This window comes from Vipera ursinii (genome assembly GCF_947247035.1).
Source record: "Vipera ursinii genome assembly, chromosome: Z".
Lineage (NCBI taxonomy): Eukaryota > Metazoa > Chordata > Lepidosauria > Squamata > Viperidae > Vipera > Vipera ursinii.
In genome coordinates this window covers 24,283,294-24,309,919 of record NC_139517.1, presented here as the reverse complement: position 1 = coordinate 24,309,919, position 26,626 = coordinate 24,283,294, and the positions used below count along the sequence as shown (strand labels likewise).

The window sequence follows — 26,626 nt, the reverse complement described above, 5'->3', positions numbered from 1 at the left end:
GAAGGCTGTTCTCTAGTCTGCAGGTTTTCTTCCTGTTTCCCAAATTTTTTATAACATACCATAAAAAAGAAAATATTCAAATCACCTTTTCAGTTGAAAAATAACATGCATCTGTTGTAGCAAAACAAATTGTTCAGATTGTAAAATATTTGGAACTATAAGGTAAAGGTAAAGATTCCCCCGCACATACGTGCTAGTCGTTTCTGACTCTAGGGGCCGGTGCTCATCTCCATTTCAAAGCTGAAGAGCCAGCGCTTGTCCGAGGACATCTCCATGGTCATGTGGCTGGCATGACTAGACGCAAAAGGCGCACAGAACGCTGTTACCTTCCCACTGTAATGGTCCCTATTTTTCTACTTGCATTTTTACGTGCTTTCGAACTGCTAGGTTAGTAGAAGCTGGGATGAGTAACAGGCACTCACTCTGTTACGCGGCACTCGGGATTCGACCCGCCAAACTGCTGACCTTCTGATCAACAAGCTCAGCATCCTAACCCACTGAGCCACCGCATCCCTTTTTGGAACTATACAAGTTACTAAATCAATTTTTGTGGCAGTGAAAGGAATACTTGTTGCAAAAGATATGTGACACATATCAGCTTAACAATGGTTTTAATCTTTTCATTAGAAAACATCCTGAGAAGGTGACTACCTGACATATAGCAATGCTCAAGGTCTTTCTTACTTCTCTGTTCCTGAGACTGTAAATAATTGGGTTCAGGAATGGAACTACCACTGAGTAGAGGATGGATACTGGTTTGTTCAAGTCAAATGTTCCAATGGCCCTGGGTCGGGCATACATGAATATGGTAGTGGCATAGAACATAGAAACAACTGTTAGGTGAGAAACACATGTGGAAAAAGCTTTGCTCTTATCTTTCCTGGAAGGAAGTTTTGCAACTGTACAGAAAATACATATGTAAGATGTCCCAGTCACCACAAGTGATGTTATAAGGACAGCTAGTGCTGCCACAAAATCCAGAACCTCGATGGTTGAAGTGTCTGTGCAAGACAACTTCAGTAAAGGTGAGATGTCACAGAAAAAGTGTCTAATGATATTTTCATGGCAGAACTGCAACCTGGAGATCATCACCACAGATGGAATGGAAGCTAGGAAACCACTAAGCCAGGAAGCCATAGTCAGGAAAACACAGCTTCTGTGATTCATAAGAGAAGTATAATGAAGTGGATAGCAAATTGCCAAATATCTATCATAGGCCATTGCTGCCAAGAGAAAACATTCAGAAGATGCTAAGGAGAGAAAAAAGTACATCTGAGCGAGACAGTCTTGGAAAGCAATTGTGTTCTGTCTTGACCACAGGATGGAGAATAACTTAGGCATTGTTACTGAGACATAGAAGATTTCCAAAACAGAAAGATTTCCTAAGAAAAAGTACATGGGAGTGTGAAGCTGCCAGCTCAAACTTATGGTCAAAATGAGGAGGACATTTTCCACCAAAGTCAGAAGGTAGATGGTGGCAAATATTGCAAACAATGTTAGCTGATGCACTGGAAGTTCAGGAAAACCCATAATAATGAATTTGGTGTGAGAAGTGTGGTTCTGCATTCTCCAATATGTTCGTCACTGTTTTCACTGTTAATAATAATATAAAAAGAGCTAAGCATATTTTATATTATCATAATAAAAGTACCTCATGAAAGTAAATGCATTTGAGAAGTCAGCAAAATAAACTGGTATGTAAATTATTTTAGGTCAAATCCACTAATCTCATAAAATATAGCCAATTTTAATATAAATTACAATTTAACTGCAATAAAAATGCATATTGAAAATGCAGCCAAAGATTTTAGTGGGAAGGATACATATATGACATCAGGTCAAGTGCACCAGTTTATTTGAGAAGTTATCAGCAAAAACACTGGAAAATGTTAAACAAAAGTAATCCAATTTGGCCATAACAATTCCTCCTCCTTTTTTCGCTGTCTCACATAAAAAAAATTAGAAGACTGTCTTAAAACTTCAAGTAATAAGTTTATGAAACATTGTCATTGACCACTACCATGGCATACTACAGCATATTACTACTGCTATTATTTATATTATGACTAAATATCATAGCAAAGCATTGCATTTCAAGCTTTTCAATAGCATGCAGAGCATTGTGTAATATAAAGTATTTCACTCCCATTTACAAACTTATATTTACAAACAAGCTAGGTATGTCTTTAGTTCTGGCTTTCCAATGTAACAAACATTGATAGTTTTTTAAAAGATGACCTGGATTATAGATGTGGACATATTTTGACCACAAGTTTGTAACTTTTGCTAAAGGACACACCATTTTAATGCAGTTTGGGTCTCCACACTTACCTGTTAACATGATCCACTGAATAATATAGGATTTATTTTTGAGTAGGTGTGCCTAGGATTTTGCTGTTGATCTAATTTCATTAGGTGTGGTAGACCAGTTGAGTGGAATTCTTCTGAAACAACTAGTCTTCTCAAAAGAAATTAGTCCTGACAGGCACACTATATGTCACCTTGACATCAAGATTTTAGAGACATAAGTGGTATTTCCCCCCTTTCTATACATTGGCTTTGCTTAATGGTAAACGTATTGTCCTACTTTTCCCCTATTATACTGCTGAATTTATGGCAAAACTGGAAGTGGAGAGAATCTCATTTAAAGTCTCCTTTAAATATGTGACTAAAAATTGTAAACTTTGTCCTTTTGCACTCTCTTTGAGTTTCCGCTTCCAATTCTGCCTCTCTAAAAATCAAAAAGAGTTGTATATTTTAAAAATAATGATCCCTAAATTGAACACACCTCAGAAATCAATTGAAGAAATTTCATCATCTTAGGTGGAAACATATATTATTACATTGGACGCTCTTACATTGGACCCACACAGATACTAATATTTACATAGACTACAGTACTGTGCTTTAACCTTGTACCAGAACTAAAGTTGTGGGTCTGGTGGCATCTCAAGGACAGTTCAAAGAACATTCTGTTTTCATCATTCATATTTTATATAATGACTCAGTAATCTCAAGGACATTCTTGAGAAGAAGTGATGGTTCCCTGATGATACATCTATGCAGTTATTTTTCATAATTATTGCAGCATATTATTCCCAAATATTTCATTACAGAATATTTCCTAAGAAATATTGCTTTTTGCCATGTGAAAAAGAAAGAAGAAAAAGAAGGAAGGAAGGAAGGAAGGAAGGAAGGAAGGAAGGAAGGAAGGAAGGAAGGAAGGAAGGAATCACAATATTTGAAATTATAATTTTCCCCATCCACAAGTGATATAACAATCAGTGGCCTTGAGAGGGATGATACTACTTCTACAGTTTTAGAGTGGATGATTTAAAAAAATGTTTAAAATTATATCTTGTATCAGAATTAAATTTGTCTTTCGTGTGGGTTGTGAGTAGGTTATGTGTCCTTATAACTACTTCCTGCATTGCCAAAGTGAAGACAGTTTAGGAACCAAATTCTTGTGCTACCAAAAATTGCACAATAATTGTATAAAAATGGTTGAACTGGTCTTATGAGTAATTTGTTTTTGAATTATATTTATTTTTACAACTTAACATCATTTTACATTTTCACAATATATCATCCCTATTGTTAAATACAATAATATATTAAATATAATAATTTGTATGAAGGGCCTACATTTTTTTTTGCTTTTGTTTTCATTCTTGTTAATGCATTTTTGCACTGCTTTTTATTTCACCCCTGTAACTGTGCAAAGAAAGTATGTGTAATATTAATATAACACTCATAGGAATTAAACATTAGCATATTTATGAGAGAAAAGGATGAAAGCAGCTACATACAGGAAACTGGATCAGAATGCCATAAAGTGGTAACAGAAAACCTTGAAGGTCCTCTGTGAAAACATGGAAGGGCTGACCAAAGAAATCAACCAGTCAGTTCTGTATTAAAAGTCAAGTGGTAGTACAATGTTAGATGATAGTTATTGCTTTGCAAGCTTCAGTGTTTATTTTTATTCATGTTTGAGTGTTTTGGATTCCTATATTTCTTTAATTGTTGTTGTGCTTATATATCAGTTAGACTCACATTTTGTGACATTTGTGAAATGATTCACTAAACAAATATATAGGTGCAAACATTACCACCTGTCAGGACCCAGGAAATACTCTTTTTTTGTCACAGAATTTGCTCTTTGGAATAATCAATGCCACAATCAGATATCTGTATTGTCCCCACCTGATGATGTTCTAGATTTTTTCTTAAAATGGCTCTTCTTTCAGGAGCACATTGGTGATTTCTGTTTGTTTATTTGTTAGAGGAAGTGTATATTGGTCCAGACAAATAGGATTTATTTTTTTATTCCTTCCTTATATTATTCTTGTTAAGTTCTTGGTTTGGTGAGACATTGATGAGGCAGAATGGTAAAAAAACAGTAACCCATTTATTCAGTGCAACAGAAGCAGCCCCGAATGCTGCTCAGCTTCTATTTATCCAGTCTGCTGCTAGTCAGCAGCCAATGAGATTAAACAGTAACTTCCCACCTTAAAATGCAAAGTAACAACTCCGGAGACAAGCTGTCTGGAGTTTAACAGTAATGGCTCTTAACTGTTGCAAACAGTTTACAAGCAACTTATCTCAATACATAACACCTTTTACCCTTAGATGGTGCAAATCTTAAACAGTGTACATACTCCCTTAAATAATTTGGTGGTCTTCACTGTTGCTCTGAGCATCTCGGAGCTGCTGGAAGTTCCTGGCGTACCAGCTCACCTGCCAGCTTTAGACACGATTGCTTCAGATCAACCCAAATCCCTTTGGCTGGCCTGTTCCGATAGACCAGAACCAAAGTCCATTTGTGGTACAGTCTCTGTTGAGCTGGAAATCAGAGCCGATTGCCAGTTCTGCTAAATTGGTGCAGTCTGTGCATTTGGGATTGAATCACCTGCCGATAGTCCCCCTTCTTCATGGCTGGGAGTCTCATCAGTGAATGCAGACTTGGCAGATGGGGCATTGTTTTTTTTTTGTTTTTTTTATTGAAAAGTTTTAAAAATACAGTTTTCCTTTAAAAAACCCCCTTCCCCCACCCTCCTCCCCTCCCTACCTCCCCCCTTCCCCCCCTCCCCCCTCCCTCCTCCCCCCCCCACCTCCCCCCCACCCCCCTCCCCCCCCGGACTTCCCAGAGCTAAATACAAGGTATATATATATAAAAAAGCAATCATAAACAACCATATACTAACAACTATAAATTCTAAAATCCATCACTCTCTAACTTATATAGGATCAGACAAAACTTAGCATTATTAAATATATATAGAAGACAAAATAAAAAAAGAAAAAAGAAAACGAAAGAAGACTTATTCAAATGCTAGATAAAACTTCTTGACCCTATACTTATTCTGGATAAACTCAATCCATTTTCTCCATTCCATAATATAATGTTCTTGCGAGTAATCTTTCAAATAGGCCGAAATCTTCGCCATCTCTGCCAAGTCAGAAACCTTTAAAATCCACTCTTGTATAGTCGGCAGTTCCTCTTTCTTCCAATATTGACCTATCAAAAGTCTTGCTGCTGTAACTAAATTCAACATCAACTTAGAGTCCACAACTGTAGCGTCAACAATTATTCCCAACAAAAAAAATTGCGGACAAAACTTTATCCTCCGTTTAAAAATCTTCTGCATATTCCACCAGACTTTTATCCAAAAAGCCTTGACCTTTTTACATGTCCACCATATGTGAAAATATGTTGCCTCTTCATCACCACACCTCCAACATTTAGGCTGATAATTCGGATACATACTTGCAAGCTTTTTAGGATCTAGATGCCATCTATAAAACATTTTGTAAAAGTTCTCTCTTAGACTTTGAGCTTGAGTGAATTTTACATTCCTCACCCAGATCTTTTCCCACGTGTCCATTGTAATAACTTCCTGAATATTTTGGGCCCATTTTATCATACAATCCTTAACAAGCTCTGTTTCTGAATCGATCTCTATCAATGCAAGATATATCCGTTTAATATGTGCTGGTCCTTGATTTCTAATTTGCTTTATCAAATTTTCATCAGTCGTTGCAAATCCATTTTTTTGGTCTTCTTTCCACCTGGCCTGTAACTGAATATATTGAAACCAAGTCTGAACAACCTTCTCTTCTCGCAAGAAACTATATGATTTCAAGCACCAAATATTCCTTTCCAAACTTAAAATTTCCTTGTAAGTAGTCTCATCATGTTTGAAACCAGCATGTATATTTTCCATTGCGTGTTTTGGGATTGCCCACAATGGTATCTTGCTGCTTAACTTATGTCTATACTTCTTCCAAACTCTCAGCAATGCCTGTCTTAAAATATGCATCCTAAACACAGTATCTACCTTCTTATCATACAACAAATATGCATGCCAGCCAAACAACAGATCATGGCCCTCAAGATTTAATAACCTCGATTGTGTCAAATTAATCCAATCACTTATTCCTACTAGTGCAGCAGCTTCATAATATAATTTAAAATTAGGCATTTTAAGGCCACCTCTCTCACGAGTATCCTGCATAATCTTAAGTTTAACTTGTGGCTTTTTCCCTGCCCACACAAATTTATTGATACCACGCTGCCATTCCTCCAAGTTAGAGTCTTTCTTAAGAATCGGTATCATTTGAAATAAGAATAAAAATTTGGGCAGGACATTCATTTTCACTGCTGCAATCCGTCCCAACAAAGACAATTGCAATTTTTCCCAACTCTCCAGTTCTTTTTGAATTTTCCCCCATAACTTTTCATAATTATTTTTATATAGCTTTGTATTAGAGGGCGACAAAATCACCCCCAAATATTTAACCCTTTTAACAATCTCAAATCCAGTTAATCCTTCTAGGAGAGCCTTCTGCGAAACTGTCATATTTCTAGCCAAAATTTTAGTTTTCTGTATATTTACTTTAAATCCAGAAACCTTCCCATATTGTGTTATTATCTCCATCAGGTCCACAACAGAGTTCTCTGGCTGGAGCAGATGGGGCATTGTTGAGTTACCCCTGGGGTTGGCTATGAAATGAGTCTTGCACCAGCAGTTGGTTCACTAGCCTCTGGCACAGCTGGTCAATGTGCCGCCATATCACTCTGCCATCTTCCAGGACCACTTCATAAGAAAGTGGTCCTGACACCTTACCAACCACTGCTACCACAACAGTTTCCCTTGACCATAGTTCCAGGCCCATACCTGGTCACCAACTTACAAATTTCACAGTGTGCGGTGTCAGAGGTGACTCTGTCTGGATGCAACTGATCCAGCTCAGTGATCAAGCACCGACCCCATCTAAGTTCAGCTGGGCTTTTGCCTGTTGATGTGCAGGACATTGTGCATTGGCAGAGTAAGAAATCTGCCAGCCTGTGCTGCCAGTCGCCAGTTACAATCCTCTTTAAAAAGTCTTTGGTCATTTGGGCCATACGTTCCACTTGGCCATTCGAGGACGGGTGAAAGGGGGCCAACATGGCATGCCTTATCAGGTTAGCCATCAGGAAGGACTGGAATTCTGTAGTGGTAAACTGAGCCTCATTGTCTTAGACTAGCACATCGGGTAGCCCATGCATTGCAAAGATCCTGCGCAGTTCCTGGATGGTCCTGGCTGTAGTCATATTTGGGACTGGTGTGACCTCTAACCACTTAGAGTGGCTGTCCACCACACTAGGAACAGTTGTCCCTGAAAAGGCCTGGCAAAGCCAATGTGGATTCTTGATCATTGGATGTGCATGGCTTCCTATCAGTTGACAGGGGGTTGCGGCATTTTGGGCCTTGATTGCAGGGATGTGAAACAGCTATGAACTTGAGCCTTAATATCTTTATCCAGCCCAGGCCACGAGGGCCTTCATCTGGACTGTTCCTGGATCAGAGACTCTAAAACCCTGGGCCTCAAAGAGTTTGGGACTATGACTCAACTGCCCCAAAGTATGCAACTCTTATGGGCAGAAACCTATCCTTCCTCATGTAAAAACTCTGAAAGTTTGGCCCTGGACATTTGTCAAGCCATCCTGTGTATACCTAGTTCAAAATGCAGCTAAGCGTCCTGTCAGTGGCTGTTTCCGCAGCTACACCCCCAGCATGAAGGGGAGATTCTAGCAAATAGCCAGGATGCAAGTAGTTGGAGCAGAGCTTGGCTCTAATTGTGGTAGGAGGAGCCTGCTGAGGCCGTCTGCATGGCCCATTTCTGTAACTATAAGCTGAGAGGAAGATAGACCACCTCAACATTTTTGGGGATAAGATCTGAGGTGTCTGTTTGTTCATGGTGAATAACCCTAGAAGTGGCTTGTGGTCTGTGAAGACCATGAAGTGGCGGCCATACAAGTAATCATGAAACTTCTTAATAATGGCCACTATGGCCAGTGCCTCCTTGTCTATTTGCATGTAATTGCATTTCACTGAAGACAGTGTCCTAGAATAATAAGCAATGGGAGCCTGTCTCCTGTCTGCCATCAAGTGACTTAACATGACCGATACCCCATATGAAGATGCATCACAAGTGATGCAGAGAAGCAGCTTTTCCTGAAAATGGGTGAGTACTGAGTTTGAAGACAGCAGTGATTTGACTGCTGAGAAGCTTTTCTCATGGACATTTGTCCACTGCCACTTTGCCTTTTTGTCCAAGAGCCGGTGTAACAGCTCTGCTACCGTGGCCTTGTGTGGAAGAAATGCATGATGAAAATTCAGAAGTCCTAAAAAAAAAGCCTGATGCTCCTGCTTAGACTTAAAACTGGGAGCCTGCTGGGTTGCTTTGAGCTTGGATTCCACTGGATGAATGCCTACAGCATCTATATGGAACCCGAGGAATTCTGTTGAATCTACCCCAATCTTCTCTTTTTTAGCTTTAGCCCCATTTCATGGAAACAGTGAAGGATAGTTTTCAGCTGTTCGGCCAAAATTTCCTCTGACTCCCTGGCTATGAGGACATCATCGAAGTAGGGGCACACACCTGGAATGTTCTTGAGTGTATGCTCCATCATTCACTGAAACAGCCCTTGGGCTACACTGACCCTGAACTGTAGGTGCCTAACCTTGGAATCTCCCCTGTGGGTGACAATGGCTTGAGCTTCTGCCATGGCATCATCCACGTGCAGTTGCTGGTAGCCTTGTGCCAAGTCTAATTTGGTGAATATGCAACTTCCCTGTAGTGACCCCAAAATGTGACTGACTACAGGCACCAGATATCCATGTTGTTGAAGTGCACTTATAATCTGCACATATGTGCACCTCACCATTGGCCTTAAGTGGTGTGACTATGGGGTCTCCCACACCCCACTATCTACTGGCTGCAATGTCTCCTGTTGCACCAGCATGTCTAGCTCTGCATTGATTTTGGGCTTGAGGACAAAAGGCACTCTATGAGGCTTGATCCATATTGGGGTTATGGTAGGACCAAGATGAAGGGCAATTGGAGGCCCCTTGTATTTCCCTAAGTTCGGGCTGAACACATTAGCAAACTCTTGGCAAACTGCCGACAGGTCTGCTGCTTATGTTTTGTGAATACCAGTTACTAGGATGCCAAATGCGTCAAGCCAGTCTAGGCCAATGAGGCTTGTGCGATGGTCATTGACAAACACAATGTCCAATGGACCCTCAAACCCCTTGAACTGCACATTGAGCATAGCTTCTCCTTTAACAGCTATGCGGGAGTTTTGGAAATCCATCAGCAACAGTTTAGATGGCCTGAGTTTTACTCATTTGCCACTGAGACTGCAGATGTGATTAAAAGTTCCTTGGGAAACTATAGATAGGGCTGACCAGTGTCCAGATCCATGTTAAATGAAACTCCCTGAAGCTTGACTTTTTGCCTAAGCTTCTCTTTACGGTGATGATGGGTGCCAGTTCTGAACACGCTCCTTTAGCTGGAGAAGTAGCCAACTCTGTGTTGCCTGGGAGCCCCGGTACCTTTCCTGAATACTTCTTCTTGAGGTATGTCCCACTGGTGACCTCTGCAGATGGTGGCAATGTGGCCTTGTTTGCCACATGCCTGGCACAATGCTGTGTGGAACCTGCACTCTGAGCATCTATGATGGCCTCCACAGCCCACATATCAAGTGAAGGGAACTGCCTCCTCAAGCAGCCTCTGGTTCCTCTCTGGCTTCTACTGGAGCTGATTGACCTCAAGGTCCATTTTGGAGTCTTCTGTTCTTTTGGTGTCCTCGTGGTGGACAATTTCTGGGCTGGGAGTATTCTTGGAGGGCCATAAGGCCTTGACGGCTCCTCCAGTGGCTTTGTCAGCCATCACCTCCTTCAGAGCATCTTGGAAGGTGAGGGTCTCTTTTGCAAATAATTTCTGTTGGAGATCTCAATCTGCAATCTGCAAACCAATCGGTCTCTCAGTCTTTCTTCAATATCTGCAAAGTTGTAAAGCCAAGATGCCTGGCATAGGGAGGCTATGAACTCAGTGGCAGACTCTCCTGGCTGCTGCTCCCACTGCTCAAACACATGTCACCATGTGATTACAGAGAGTTTCAGCTCAAAATGGTCTTTGAGCTTCTTCTTAAGATCTGCATAGGCGACTGACTCAAGTGTAGCTGGGCCGACTAGGTTTTTGGCTATATCGAACATCGCCTGGCCACATACATACAGGAGTGTCTTGGCCTTCTGCCCATCTTTGCTAACTTGGTTAGCACGGAGATAATTCTCAATGTGGGAGATGTAAGAACTCCACCTCTCAGGATGCATCACATCGAATTCCACCAGTTTGCTGAACTTGGCCATGGTGAGTGTTTTCTTCATCCTCACAATGCCTTGTGCTGCTGTGCTGGCCCTAGGATGGATCTCAAGGCATGGTGGTCTCCAATGTGGTTTTCTGGCAGACTGAGGGCGGGGGACATAGTTTCTGCTAGGCTCAGGTGCTGGTCTCACCCCTTATTGACTTCTGTCTTTTTCTTGAGTAGCACATCCCACCTTCATCACCACTGTTAAATTCTCGGTTCAGTGAGACATTGATGAGGCAGAATGATGAAAACAGTAATCCTTTTATTCAGTACAACAGAAGCAGCCCCAAATGCTGCTCAGCTTTTATTTATCTGGTCTGCCACTAGTCAGCAGCCAATGAGATTAAACAGTTACTTCCCGCCTTAAAATGCAAAGTAACAACTCCGGAGATAAGCTGTTGGGAGTTTAACCATAACAGCTGTTAACCGTTGCACACAGTTTACAAGCAACTTATCTCAATACAAAACAATTCTCATATTTAGATAATCCACTTGTGGTTATTTTGGAGTAAGACAGCCTCTAAATCTAATTAATTGGTTTATCGACTCAAGACACAACATCACAAAAGGAGCGTTGATCACATTAGAATTCCAGAAAGATAGTTGGTTAATAAGGATGTCATGAGAAATAGCCAAGAAGCCACATATCCAAAAGACAAATGAGATTCCAAATGTGAAAATTCTAAATGTAATAGATGTACAGTATAACAGTTAAAAGGACAATAATAGCAAATATTCCTAAGGATAAAACAATGTATATCCTTGTGATACAACATAGAATAGAAATGGTTTCATGTTTGGACAAAAGGATTATTTACATTTTGGGAATACAGGCTATTGTGTGTCATCTTGCCAGGACAGAAAGATTTCAGAGGAAGAAATACTTGGGTAAATGCACCAAAAAGATCACATAAAATACAAGAGGCATGAAAGAGAGATCCATAGTTCACAAGGTTCAAGAAATCCCACATAGGTAGATGCATTGAGCTTCATAATATTTGCCTGTCAAAACAATCCCTTATGATGAACAAAGGATATTCATTGAATCAATCTTCTCACTGTATTTTTTTCAGCAAAGATTTCTGTGGCTCCATAATATTATTGTTAAAATATCTCCTTAGTTTTATGCAGTAAATCTGTTTGGCTTCATTCTTTGAATAGGGATATTAAACACTTCTCTCCCTCTTTTGTAGGATCCCTTTGGGTAGCTAGGCACAGATAACTAATTATGGAGTTTATTCTGAAGAAAATGTCTTAAATTTGACAGGAACATCACTTTAAGTACTTTAAAACAAAAAGCAAACAAAAAACAAAGAATAGTCAGCTCATTTTTTTAAAACTGTAGAACCATTAAAATAAAATCCTTCCAAGTAGTTAAAAACATTTGACAAATAGTACAGCATGATTTAAAAAATAGGTTCCCTCCCCAACATGTACACACACATAAACATTTTATATGCATAATTATGCACTGCATAAGCATAATGTTCCAATATTTGAGGGGCTGCCACAAAGAAGAGGCAGTCAGCCTATTCTCAAAGCAACTGAAGGCAGGACAAGAAGCAATGGATGGAAAGTAATCAAGGAAAGAACCAGCCTATAACTAAGGAGAAATTTCTGATAGTGAGAACAATTAGCCAGTGGAGTGACTTGTCTCCAGAGGTTGTGAGTGCCCCAACATTGAATGTTTTAAAGAAGTATTGGATAAGTATTTGTCAGAAATGGTATAGGGTTTCCTGAGAAGGAGGTTGGACTAAAAGGCCTCCAACATCCTGTTACTCTGTTATTCTGTTTTATAGAAGAGACTCTAAGAAGTGGTACTTTAGGAAAAGAATAACATATTGGTTTAGAATCTGGTAATCAAAGAAGCCATTAATTTTTACAGTCTAACTAATTGCAAAAACAAAAATGTTTCATGTACTAGAATCTGAAGAAAACAGTTCTCTATGTTTTGTATCTGTTCATCTGTTTAACAGAAACATCAGGTGACAGCATATATCATGTGTTCATTTAATTAATAATAATAAAAAATTACAATGGCTTCTGGTGGCAACGTGACGCCGAAGACAGCCGTTTTCGGGCTGCCCGCTCCGCAGCTGTGTTTTTCCATCGTAAACAGTGTCGATCAGCTGTTTAGATGGATTTGAAGCCCCCTCCTCGGGAGAAGAGGAGGGGGTGAGGCCCCAGGTAGGGGTTGAGCTCTCCGGGGCCACCTGAGCTGAGAGTTTGGGCGGCTGAAGGATGAGCCCCCCCAAAGCCTGGGTTGCTCCGAGCTGCGCAGCGCCCCTGCTCCGGGATTTTTGGAGCAGAGCCAGGCGTTAGCAACCACCCCTGCCAAAAGGAAATACTTTTGATTATCAAGATGCAGGCAGAGCGGTACAGGAGGTCAAGGTGATGTGGACTCTTATCTTTACTCTCTAGCTCAATGGATTTTATAGCTTTAAAGTGAAAGTGCGCAATAAGTGAAAGTGGGGGAAGATGGCAGCTAAAACTTCTAAAGCTCTTCGGAATGCGGGGTCTTCCCTGGTGCAACAGACCTCATTGCAAGCTTTGCTTCCTCCTACACCTCCTCCGACATTGACGCTTAAGGATTTACAAGATGCTCTTGGAAAGCATTCACAATTGATGTCTGACATGATGGATGAAAAGTTGAAAAAGCTGGAGGAGAAAATGGAGGAGAAATTGGAGAAATTGGAGAAGATGGAAGAGAAGTTTAGAGCAATGAGGGTGGACATGTTGTCTATGATTGAATCTGTAGCTGAATGTGTGCAACAGCTGGATGTAAAAGTGGAGGATCTCAGTCAAAAGAACTCTATATTAGAAGCAAAGGTATTAGAAAATGAAAATATAAGGGATAAAAAGGACGGAGAATTGAGCCTTGTTCAGTATCATCAGATGCAGTATGCTATTAGAATCAGGGGTTTAAAGGAGAATTGTAAAGAAGATTTAAAGCAGCTGATTTCTGAGGCTCTGGAAGGGGTACTGGGCCAGCCAGCATCTGAAATTGAGGGAAATATGGACAAAATTTTTCGTGTAAATTCATGGATTGCAAGACAGAGGAAGTTACCCAGAGATGTGGTGGTCTATTTTACAAAGAGAGTAATTAGAGATGAAGTCATTCAAGCTGCTTATGATACTAAATTGGTAGTGGCTGAGCAAGAAGTCTTGGTTTTAACAGAGATTCCTCCGAAGATCCTAAGAGGAAGGAAAGATTTTGCATTTCTAGTACAGGAACTTAAGAAATGTGATATTAAGTTTAGATGGGAGATTCCAGTTGGACTGGTGGTGACGCATGAAGGTAAAAGACATCATCTGGTTACTGTGGCTCAGGCACGTGATTTTTATAGCAATGTGTTAAAAGCAACCCCCCTATCATTTTTGGAAGCTGTAAAGGGATACGGCGAGGGAAAGCTTCAAGATGTTGCAGATAGACAGACAGAAGGCAATGGTGTTGGAGGGGATCAAGTTACAGTCTCATCGGTTGTTGCAGGAGGCCAGAGGATGACGCGTGCCGCCCCAAGAAGAGCGAGACGAGAGCAAGAGCAAGACCAGCAGAAAGTTATGGAATCTCCAAAGTGTACTTACAGTGAAGCTGTGGGAGGGGTGCGGTCCAAAGAAGTTTTGGGGGTCATGACAGACGTGCTCCAAAAGCTTTGGAGCGTTAAGATTGGTGATTAATATTTTTAAATTAGAATGTCAATGGATTAAATTTATCATAGAGGAGAAAGAAAGTTTTTTTTAATATTTGACACAATTTAAGATTGATGTTATTTGCTTGCTAGAAAAGTATATTAGGGTTATGGACTAACAGTATGTGTTGAACACTGCGAGACATTTGGCGTGATACATGCAAGAACTATTTTTGATCATAGTTTAGTTTGGTTGGAGATTATTAAGGTTAACAGAGATAGGCGCTTTTGGTGCGTAACTGAGAATTTGTTTAGAAATTAGAGAAAGGTGGGAGAATGCAAATAGTAGGTGAAAGTTTTTTTTTCTTTTTTTGAAATTAATATGAATAAGGACTGGGATTAAGAAAATCTATTCTGAGTAAAGCTCTTTTTTGTTTTCCTCTTTTTCTTTTATACTTTATTTGTAATATTAATATTGTTTGTATTCATTTTATATGAGCTAGAGGGAGATAGAATTAATAGTTTATTGTTGATAACATAGGGGTGCTTACGTTTGTTTTTTGATTTTATACCCTGTATTTAGCTCTGGGAAGTCGGGGGGGGGAGGAGGGAATGGGGGAGAGGGATAGGGAGGGCTAGATAGGGGTCAGGGAGGGGGGATTAAAGTCAAAATGTATTGTAAACCTTTTTAAATAAAAAAAAATTACAATGTCTCATTAAGTATTTTCTTACCATTCTAAATTATACTCCAGGACTAAAAGGCCTCCAAAGTCCTTCCAAATCTGTTATTCTATTATAGAATAGTCTAACTAATTGCAAAAAACAAAGGACACAATGTTTCATGTTTAGAATCTGAAGAAAACAGTTCCCTATATTTTGTATCTGTTCATCTATTTAACAGAAACATCAGGTGACAGCATATACCATGTGTTTAATTAAAAAAATAACAAAATGCCAATATCTCATTAAGTATTTTCTTACCAATCTAAATTATACTTCAAAAATTTTGTTACCCTCATTCTCCATTTTATTTTCAGAATCAGAGAGAGAAAGAATAGTAATGTAAGACTATGGAAAACACTCATAAAACTTTAAGTGTTGGGGTTCATCCAACACTTAAAATGTTATATTTTGCTTTCCTGTTAACAAATCACACTCTATGCTAAAGGTAATGAAACATTTGGAATAATACATTCTGTGTTGATCTATTAATTCTCCAACTGTGATATATACAAGGAAGGGAACATAAGCTTTCAGTGAAGCCATTCTTCTGGAAGTCTCATATCTTGCTTACATTCTAACTGTAATCAGAGAGTATAATTTATTTTGAAGAAAATAATCTGTATCACTTACTAACAACCCATAAACAGCAGCTTGTTATAATTATTTTTCATTACATGTTTAGTGCTTGGATTTAATTTATTCAGAGAGTCTTTAGGAGACTCCACGTACTTTCATATTGTGCATTAAATCAAACTTGAAGGCAAAACCTTAAATAAGCATTGATTCATAGAGGAGAGTAAATTTGTAAACCTTTTGTTCCCTTCTTTAAAATAACATACCTATTGTCAAGAACTTTTGTAGTTCTTTTTCTCTATATCTAGTGAAAGAAATTTTGCACATGTTTAGAAATGTCTTCCATTTTCATTTCTTTAATCATGATTAAAACTTAGATGAAAGGCCCACGGGATATGATGCAGAACATTCCATAAGCTTGCAAATAGTTAATTTCTAATTGTTAACATAAGGACCCAATGCAATGTTACCTTTGTGGGTGTTGTGAAGCTAATTTGTTACTCTTATTTTATCTATTACTTAGATTTATAGCTGAGGCCCTAAGTACAGTCCTCAATGCTTCTTGCACTTCTGCATTTCTCAGTGTATAAATGAAAGGATTTAACAAGGGGGTGACAACTGTATTCAAAACAGTAATTATTTTTGTGAGTTCTTTTGGCTGCTCTTTGGAAGGTATGACATGAAGGAAAATGGTAGCACCATACCATATAATCACCACTGTGAGGTGGGAAGAGCAAGTGGAGAAAGCTCGTTGACGTCCTTGAACTGATGCAATCCTTAAGATTGTAGCAATGATATAAATATAGGAAATCAAGGTAATCATGCAGGATCCCATAATGACAATTGCAAAAAGAATAAGACAAACAATTTCCACTGTATAAGTGCTTGTGCAAGAGAGGACTATCCAAGGATCAATATCACAAAAGAAATGGTTGATGACATTAGAGTTACAGAAAGACAATCGAGATATAAAGAAGGCTGGAAACAAAATAATTAAGAAACCACATGTCCAACAGCCAAATGCCATTTGTACAGAAAGAGTTTTACACATAATGATATTATAGTGTAAGGGGTGACAGATGGCCAAATAGCGATCATAAGCCATGGCAGCCAACAAGAAATATTCTGTACATCCCAGGGAGAAAACAATGTACATCTGTGTGAGGCATCCTATGAATGAGATGGCTTGGTTCTGAGCAACAAGGATTGACAACATCTTAGGAATACAGGCTGATGTGTACCATATTTCCAGGAATGAAAGATTGCAGAGGAAGAAGTACATGGGTGTATGAAGCCTCTGAACGTTCTTCACTAAAACTATGATAGATACGTTTCCAATGATTGTAAGGACATACATGAAGAAAAAAACTATAAAAAGAGAGATCCGCAGTTCACAAGATCCAGGGAAACCCAGAAGGATAAATTCCTTCACTCTTGAGCCATTTCCTTCTCTCATCGGTATCAGAGCATTTGCCTGTCAAAAGAAGCTGAATAAAAATCTAGAGCTTGAGAATGTCATACAATACATATTATTGTTCATTTGAAAACTTTACCCATATATTAACACACAGATTTATATCATGTTTTAAATTTTAGTAGTACTTATTTTATGTGAGTAAAAGAAAAATTAAATTTAGTTAAGTAAGACAATTTATATACTGTATCCTAATGAAATAACCGCTTTAGCTATAAGCGTAACAGGATGTTTTCAAAATGTGACAATGACTATCCAAATAAGATAGTAAAATGGGACTAATTTGTCAATTTTTTCTTCACTTTTTGTACCCTTCAAATTTTACATTCATTCCATTCATTCCATTAATGTAATTATTTTTTTTAAAAAAAAAATAATACAAAATGTGCATATTTCATTTCAGTAGACTTTTGTATTTTTTCTACAAAATGTTTTGTTTTGTATATTTTTATTTTAGAGCACTTTCCCCTACAATCTAGCTATTTAGACATCATTTATTTAATCTATGAATGTGACCTGAAAATATACTGCAAATTTCGGCAAATTAACAAAAGATTATCATTCCTTTGCTTCTACAGTACATCCAATGATTTACATTTATTCATTATACCTATTATACCTATGTTTTCTTGAAATTTTATAACATAATGTAAGTGTGTGCTATATGGATGATAGTTTTACCCTAATTCATAGGACCTTCTCCATATACTATCTTCTTGTCAAATCTTCCATCAGACTCCAAATCAGCTGTTTCTTTGGCTGGCAACTCTCTGTAATGAAAGTGTATCATGAAAATACCTATTTTGAGGTTGTGCACATTATTAAGAGTTTAGAAAAGTACAATTTACAAAAATCTATCCAATGGATAGGAAGTCTTGAAAGAAAAGAGTAAACTGAAAAAAAAATACACCATGACTGTACAAAAGGCTTTGAATAAAATAATAAAAAATAATTAAAGGAACCATAAAAATACTAACCATTTGTTTTATTTTAGCTATAATTCAGTTTAAATTAAAATTGAAGATGAAGTTCTACTCCATGACTGCTAGTACATCTACAAATACATCTTTTACGGTACATTATATTTAGAACTACCACTCCTTTTCATTTCCCAGCCCTTTATATAACATAAACAACCACTTTTATTCGTAGTTGTACGTTTCCTTGGGTTTTATTATTTTTAGATATCAATTCCTATTTAAATTCAAACTCTATTGACCCATGACAGTTGTCCGAGGTTTGCCACCAGCCTTATTGTGAAGTTTGTGGAAGATACAATAGTAGTGGGCCTTATTCAAGATGACAGTGAGGGTGCTTACCGCAAGGAGATTGAGGGTTTGGTGAACTGGTGTAAGGAAAACAGCCTAGTTTTAAACCTTATAAAAACCAAAGAGATCATTGTCAATTTCAGAAAAGACAGGCAAAGCCATACTGTCTGTGCATCAATGATTCACCTGTGGAGATGGTTAAAAGCATCAAATTCCTGGGTGTGCAGTTAACAAGTAGGCTGGCTTGGTGACTAAACAACAAGACACTGGTGAAGCGGGCACAGCACTGCATGCATTTTCTGTGTCACATGGGAAAAGCACATCTTCCTCCCCCTGTCCTTACCACTTTCTACAGAGGGACAGTCAAGAGCATCATGTCACATAGCATTTGGAAGCATCACTGCTTCAGTCAGGAATGGGGTGCAGAGAGTGGTGAAGATGGATGAAAAGATTATTGGCAGTTCTCTCTCTTCCATCCAAGACATAGCAAATAAGTGTTGCTTGAGCAGGGTCCGTAAGATTGTCTGGGACACTACACATCCTCTTCACAACCTGTTTTCTTTGTTACCTTCTGAGAGGAAGCTTTGTGGTATCTAAAGCAGAACATCTAGATTCAGTCACAGTTTTGTTCCATACAGTGTTAACCTTCTGAACTCTAAAGCTTCCTCCTTCCATTATTTATTCAAGATGGACAATGATTAATATTTATATATTACTTATATGTAAAGGTGTAGGTCTATACATATGTTGTACATAGTATGTTTAAATGTGTGTTATGTATGTGTACACTTTTAGAGCAAGCAACTGAATTTTATATTTAATGTGTGCCATTATGCCCACAGTAAAAGTGACAATAAAGGTTATCTATCTATCTATCATCTATCTATCTATCTATCTATCTATCTATCTATCTATCTATCTATCTATCTATCTATCTATCTATCTGTATATCTATCTAAATTTATCAGAATTTAATCAGAAAATAACTTGGAAAATTTGAAACTTAATACCTTGTAAATTTATTTCAGGATTGAAGCTTGTTTAAGAATATTTATTGCATTAGTTTCAAGGGACATGAAAAACTTTTTTAATTACTCAGTAATAGCTCATGTGGTAAGGGTTTTGGCATAAGTAATTAAAAATTAAATTAAATTAAAAGTAATTTATTATATCATGATACTTACCTTGCTATTATTCTGATGTAGTTAATGAAGACCTTAGGCCACCATAACAATACTTTGAAAAATGTGATTCAGAGATATAAAAGTAGATGTACACATGCCTGTGTGTTTGTCTATCTCCTATGTGCGGATAATAGATATTTTCCAATGATTTGCTTAAAAAAGCCACAACCAGTGGTGGGATTCAGCCAGTTCACACAACTTCAGCAGAACCAATAGCTAATTTTTTGTTACCTAAGCCCAGAAAGGACTTCCGGAAGTGGCATCCACACAGAGAACCAGTTGGTCACATATTTGAATCTTACCACTGCCCAAAAACCTCTAAAATAATATGCTTTCCTAAGCTATCAACTTGGTTGCTTTGTTTCAAATGCCATGCATTCCAAACTTTATATATATTTGTTATGAATATTTCCTTTGATTTTAGGCCCCAGAAGAAATGGGCATAATTTCAATAAATACAGCAATTGTTGATTCATAAATTAGTAAACCTCAAGAGGGAATTTTGTTTGAATGAGGTTTCATCTCATTAACCCAGCTAATTTAGAAAATATACCAAAATGCATCATAATTTTATATTTCAACATGCATATAGACTGGTTTCAATAAAGAATTATTATAGTTCCCTATGTTTGTCCACATATAATCCACATCTGTAAACCATATTTTTTTTTTAAAAAAAAAGGCAAATGACATCATGAATAGCTGGGGACTTAAATTTATGGATTATTCAACTGAAATATTCCAAAAGGCAGAGTGTCAGAATCCATTTATATCACATTTCATAATTGTATAGGTAGAACAACGTGCTATTACTGGGGATTCTGCCATCTCTCTGAGGGGGGGGAGAGGATGGTTACTAAAGCGATTTTCAAACAACAGGGGATGTTTTAACGGGGGAAGGGAGGGGGACAGACAGATCTGGTTTGTGTCTTCATTTACAACTGAAAAAGGGAAGCAATAACCATAAAACCAAGGAGAGTTCCCTTTCCCATGAAAGGACCTGACACCTAGCAACTGACGACAGCCTGACCAAATGGATGAGGGGAGGGACTGGAATGGGAATGGTTTATATAGGATTGAAATGTAACTTTTCTCAGATTCCGTCTTGTATTCCCACAATCGATTCCTTCCTAGTAAACATTTTCCTTTTGGACTAAACTTGCATCCAAGAGTTCTTATTTCCTAAGATGTGGATTGAGGTGGGTCCTGACAGTAGATGGAATCTCCTTTAAGAGTCAACCTGGAAGGGAAAAACCTTACCGGGGGACTTTGCAACAAATACAAATGTCTGGCGACAAAGCAAGAGAGGAGGGAAGCCCCATGGAGGGGGAGTCTTCCCCCCAAATGGAATCCCAGAGACAATGGGAAACTGAAGCAGCATATTCCCCCGGGGAAGAAGCGGTGGAGCAGTACGACCGAAAACCCCGGTGGTCGATGGGCGTTGGAAGGAAAAGTGAGTGGGAAAAGGCTTCTGGAGAAAAGACCCTGAGGCGTAGTAACCACCAACCGGAATGGAGGCAAGAGATGGAGAGTTCCCTGCACGCCAGCGAGGAGGAGCGGATCCTGGAAAAGGCCATTGATCTGATGAAAGCAACCCTGAGTTCACTGAGGGAGGAGAGAGCTGAAAATCGCAACCGAGGCAGCGCCTGGGGATGCAACTGGAAAGGTAACGGAGGGGATCGAACACCTGAAACCCCGGGGCCATCCAATGGAACAGGAATTGCTGCCTCAGCAGTACCCACCCCCCCCCAGAACCACAGATGGGGACCAGGATGAGGAGCGATACTGGCCACGGCGCAGACAACGCTCCAGCCAAAGACTCCCGCCCCTGGAAGTCAAATTCAAGGGGGAGCCATCACGACTGGGATTTTTCCTAACCCAAGTCCTCAGCTACATGGAAGAATATGGACGGGACATCCCCAGTGACAAAACACGCATCCGAATTGTGCAATCTGCCCTGGACAGGATGGCTGCAGACTGGGTGGTGAACTTGCATGACTCCAACGCCCCAGAACTCAACGACTTCAACCGATTCATGTCATCTTTGAGGCGACGGTTCGAGGATCCTTTGGCTGACCGTAAGGCCCAGGAGAGAATCAAAACGGTGAGGCAGGGCAGGCGAGCAGTGGCTGATTATACCCAAGAATTCCGAGCCATTGCCAGCAAGCTGAACTGGCCAGAAGACATCCTCCTTAGCCATTTCAAAGACGGTCTGAACTACGACCTGTATGATGCTTGCCTGCCTCGAGGAGACCCACCCCACCTCGACGACTGGTACATCCTGGCGGAGGAAGTGGAAATAGACCTACTGAAGAGACACCGCAGAGGAAAACCATGGGGCCGCCTGCCACCCGAGCAAACACGCGAGGGGGAAAACCCACCAGCCACAGCCAAAAAATCAACAAGTTGCTTCAACTGCGGGAGAGAGGACCACCATGCTGCAGAATGTCGTTCAAAAGCCCCCCCACGAAAACCAGAGGCATCATCCTCCAAGAAGCCGGGGAAGCCCCAAGGCAACACAAAAGAATCTTCCATGAAGGGGACAGAGGCTGTAGAGTCCACAATTCCTGCCAGGAACTGGGACTGGACTCCGGCCTGCACCGCAGGGACGGTGGACAACTCGGAAGACAGCTCAGAGGGAGAACCATTGGTAAGTGGACCCCTTCCACCCATACTTAAGACAGTGACTATATTAGCTTCCCCTATGCCTGAAGCAGCCAAAATAAAAGCTCTGATAGACTCTGGGTGCATCCGCTGCCTTATCAGCCCAACGCTGGTGGAGAGATTGAGCATCCCAGTGAGGAGACTAAAACATCTTTTAGATGGGACAATAGCAGGGGGAGGACCAGCCACCCTAGCCACTTTACCAATCCACCTATCACTGGGGCCCCATGAGGAGGACATAACGTTTATAGTGGCCCCAGGCATGGAATGCCCAATGATCCTAGGACTGGAATGGCTGAAGAAATGGAACCCCGGGATAAACTGGAGGACAGCAGAACTCAACTTCCCAAATGGGGGGCAGAAGAACGTAGACTCCAAAAGCACCCCCCAACCCAGAGGGAGGAGACAGCAGCAGTGGGGAAAGAGAAGGGATTACCAGAGATACCAGAGGAATACAGGGACCTGGCTGAGGTTTTCAGTGAGGAAAGAGCAGATGAGCTCCCCCCCCACCACCCCACAGACTGCACCATAGAATTCAAACCTGGGGCAAAACTCCCAAAACCCAGGATGTATGCCATGAGCCCAAGGGAAATGGCAGAAATGGAGAGATTCATAAAGAAAAACTTAGAAAGAGGATTTATTGAGCCTGCCAAACCCAAAGTGGCCGCCCCGGTTCTGTTCAGGGAGAAGAAGGATGGGTCCTTTCGTTTGGTTGTGGACTATAGAAATTTGAACACAATTAGTGAATGTAATCTGTACCCCCTTCCCCTAATGAAGGATATGTTATCCCACCTATCGAAAGGAAAGATTTTTACCAAACTAGACCTGAGGGAAGCATACTACCATATTAGGATTAAGGAAGGAGACGAATGGAAGACTGCATTCAACTGCCCAATGGGGTGCTATGAATTCAAAGTATTGCCATTCGGACTGCAAGGGGCCCCTGCAGTCTTTATGCAATTAATTAATGATGTGCTGAGAGAGCACCTATATAAGGGGGTCCTGGTTTACCTCGATGACATCCTTATCTTCACAGAAACCAAAGAGGAACATATCAAACTAGTCAGAGCAGTCCTGAAGAAGTTGCGAGCTGCCCACTTATATGCTAAATTATCGAAGTGTGAATTCCATCAGGAAAAAATCGACTACCTGGGATATCGCATATCTCCAAAGGGCATCGAAAGGGCAGTACTAGAGTGGGCACCCCCCCGCACACGGAAGCAATTGCAAAGTTTCCTGGGGTTTGCAAACTTCTACCGCCAATTCATCCCCACATTTGGCCAAATAGCCATGCCCCTCACAAATTTGTTGAAAACGAAGGGGGGGTCACCCGTGAAACCCAGCCAGCCTCTGAAATGGTCAATGGAATGTCAAGCAGCATTTGAGAGGCTAAAGAGACTTTTTTCTGCTGAACCTGTCCTAAAACACCCAGATCCCGACAAACCTTTTGTAATACAGGCAGATGCGAGTGATGTAGCGGTAGGAGCCGTACTATTACAAGAAAATGATGGGGGGACATTGCAACCATGCGCATACACATCCAGAAAACTCACAGAAACAGAACAACGCTGGCCAATATGGGAAAAAGAGGCATTCTCGTTGAGGTGGGCATTACTAACATGGCGCCAATTTTTAGAAGGAAATAAAATACCTTTCCAGGTCTGGACAGACCACAAAAATTTGGAAGCACTAAAAACGCCCAGGAAGCTCACTCCTAAGCAAGCCCGCTGGTCCCAACATTTTCACCGATTCAATTTCACTCCCAAACACTTACCAGGGGGAAAGAACTTCCTGGCAGATGCATTATCCCGCATGCCCCAATATAACAGCACAAGAGTTACTGACTTTAAACCACTTGTACCGGAACAACAACTGGCAGCACCAGTCACCACCAGGGCACAAGAAAAAATGAAGCCGAAGGTAGATAGCCAAACTGGAATAGAATTCAGGAAATCTTTGGAAAGTGATGAATGGTTCCAGAAAAATAAACATGTGTGCACAATTAAAGATGGACTGCCGTGGGTGGGGGAGAAGCTATATATACCTGCCACACAGAGAATCAATTTCATGCAACTGTACCATGATACAAAATCAGCAGGACACTTTGGCTTTGTAAAAACCTTACACTTAACTAAAAGGCAATTTTGGTGGCCATCTATGAAAAAGGACATAGAAAGCTATGTGGGTAGCTGTCAAATTTGCACGATGGCCAAAAGACTGCAAGGGAAACCGCCAGGCCTGTTACAACCGGTGGCAAACCCCTCAGCCCCATGGAAAGAAATAGCCATGGATTTTATCGTAGAACTGCCAGAAAGTAATGGAAACACCGTAGTCTGGACTGTCACAGATCTGTTCTCTAAGCAAGTACACTTCATACCTTGCCAAAAAATCCCGACTGCAAAAGCATTAGCAAAACTTTTTGTACAGCATATTTACAGATTGCACGGGGTACCACAACGCATCATATCTGACAGAGGGGTGCAATTTACATCGGCATTTTGGAAAGAATTTTTATCCCTCTTAGGAACCACCCAAGGACTGTCATCTAGTCACCATCCTCAGACAGACGGAGCTTCTGAAAGACTTAATAATATACTTGAACAATATCTGAGATGCTATATTAATTTTCAGCAGTCCGACTGGACGGACCTACTGCCTTTTGCAGAAGTAGCATATAATAATGCAGTCCACTCAAGCACAGGTTACACTCCTTTTCAAGTAGCTACAGGCCAGAGTTTCAACCCAATACCAGAACTAACCCCAAAAGAACCGGTTATCCCTGATCTGAAGGAATGGATTGCTCAATTACAAAATACATGGCCAATCGTTAGGAAAGCGTTGGAAGATGCCAGAAAAGCATACAAGACACAGGCAGACAAAAAAAGAACCGATCCCACACAATTTAGGGTAGGAGAGATGGTATATTTATCCACAAAATACCTGAAATCACACCAACCCTGTAAAAAACTAGGACCAAAATATATTGGACCCTTTCCAATTAAAAGAATCATAAACCCAGTAACAGTTGAATTAGAACTACCCAAAAATCTTAGACGAATACACCCAACCTTCCACTGCAGTCTATTAAAGAGAGAACAACAATCTCCACTACGAGAAAAAATCCCACCACCACCACCCCCCATCATGGTGGAAGGAGAACAACATTTTGAAGTGAAAGAAATCTTAGATTCCAGAAAACACCATGGAACGATACAATATTTAGTGGCATGGAAACACCTCCCCTCCTCAGAAAACGAGTGGGTTAACAAACTCCATGTTAAAGCACCTAAGTTGCTTAAGAGGTTTCATACAGAATATCCAAACAAACCAGGCTAACATTTATATGTTTTCTTTCCCCACAGATGGACTCATCTTTTTTCTGAAAGGAGAGCCGAATGTCAGAATCCATTTATATCACATTTCATAATTGTATAGGTAGAACAACGTGCTATTACTGGGGATTCTGCCATCTCTCTGAGGGGGGGAGAGGATGGTTACTAAAGCGATTTTCAAACAACAGGGGATGTTTTAACGGGGGAAGGGAGGGGGACAGACAGATCTGGTTTGTGTCTTCATTTACAACTGAAAAAGGGAAGCAATAACCATAAAACCAAGGAGAGTTCCCTTTCCCATGAAAGGACCTGACACCTAGCAACTGACGACAGCCTGACCAAATGGATGAGGGGAGGGACTGGAATGGGAATGGTTTATATAGGATTGAAATGTAACTTTTCTCAGATTCCGTCTTGTATTCCCACAATCGATTCCTTCCTAGTAAACATTTTCCTTTTGGACTAAACTTGCATCCAAGAGTTCTTATTTCCTAAGATGTGGATTGAGGTGGGTCCTGACACAGAGACAAATTTTAATGTTGTGTGATTCTTATATTATCTTCAAAAATATGATTTATTCATATCTTTTCTATACAAAAACAATAGAATCTGATAATCCAAAATAGTGAAAACCAACATGTTATAAGAAAATAAAGAAGAGCAATGTACAAAATCAAAACAGAAAACAAGCAAAGGAAAGTGAAAAAGGGAGTTCCACAATCAGTCTCTCCCCAAGGCCAGACTAACAACTAGATCTTCAACAATTTCCTGAACAGTAGAATGATGGTAGCCACGTGAATCTCTTGATTCCAGAGGCCAAGAATTTAAACAGTGTGCTCTTGTTTCTTTGACTCCATAGGATGACATTCTTTAATTGTCTATACTGGTCTTTACAAAAACAATGGAAAGTAAGCAGTCTCTCAGAAACTCAGATCATATTCAACAATGCCCATAAAGAATCATCTTCATCATCACTGTTTCTTTCACACATAGCACATGGGGCACCAAGCTTCTTCCAATGAATCCTATCCATGACAGAGTCTTAGACATCTTCCCATTTGATGTTCACTATGTGTAAGTCAT

General features: G+C 40.0%; 2 protein-coding genes across 2 annotated transcripts; both read right to left on the bottom strand.

The window, feature by feature from the left end:
- Nucleotides 1–594: 594 nt before the first annotated feature.
- On the bottom strand, nucleotides 595–1,566 carry LOC310650068 (olfactory receptor 6B1-like; the record flags this gene model as incomplete). The annotated part of the gene is made up of 1 exon (XM_083378904.1): nucleotides 595–1,566. The coding sequence occupies one exon, from the start codon at nucleotides 1,564–1,566 to the stop codon at nucleotides 595–597; it is 972 nt and encodes a 323-aa protein (XP_083235030.1).
- Nucleotides 1,567–16,129: 14,563 nt separating this feature from the next.
- Nucleotides 16,130–17,077, bottom strand: LOC310650067 (olfactory receptor 6F1-like; the record flags this gene model as incomplete). Its single annotated transcript, XM_083378903.1, has 1 exon — nucleotides 16,130–17,077. One exon carries the CDS (start codon nucleotides 17,075–17,077, stop codon nucleotides 16,130–16,132), a length of 948 nt encoding a protein of 315 aa, XP_083235029.1.
- Between the last annotated feature and the right edge of the window lie 9,549 nt (nucleotides 17,078–26,626).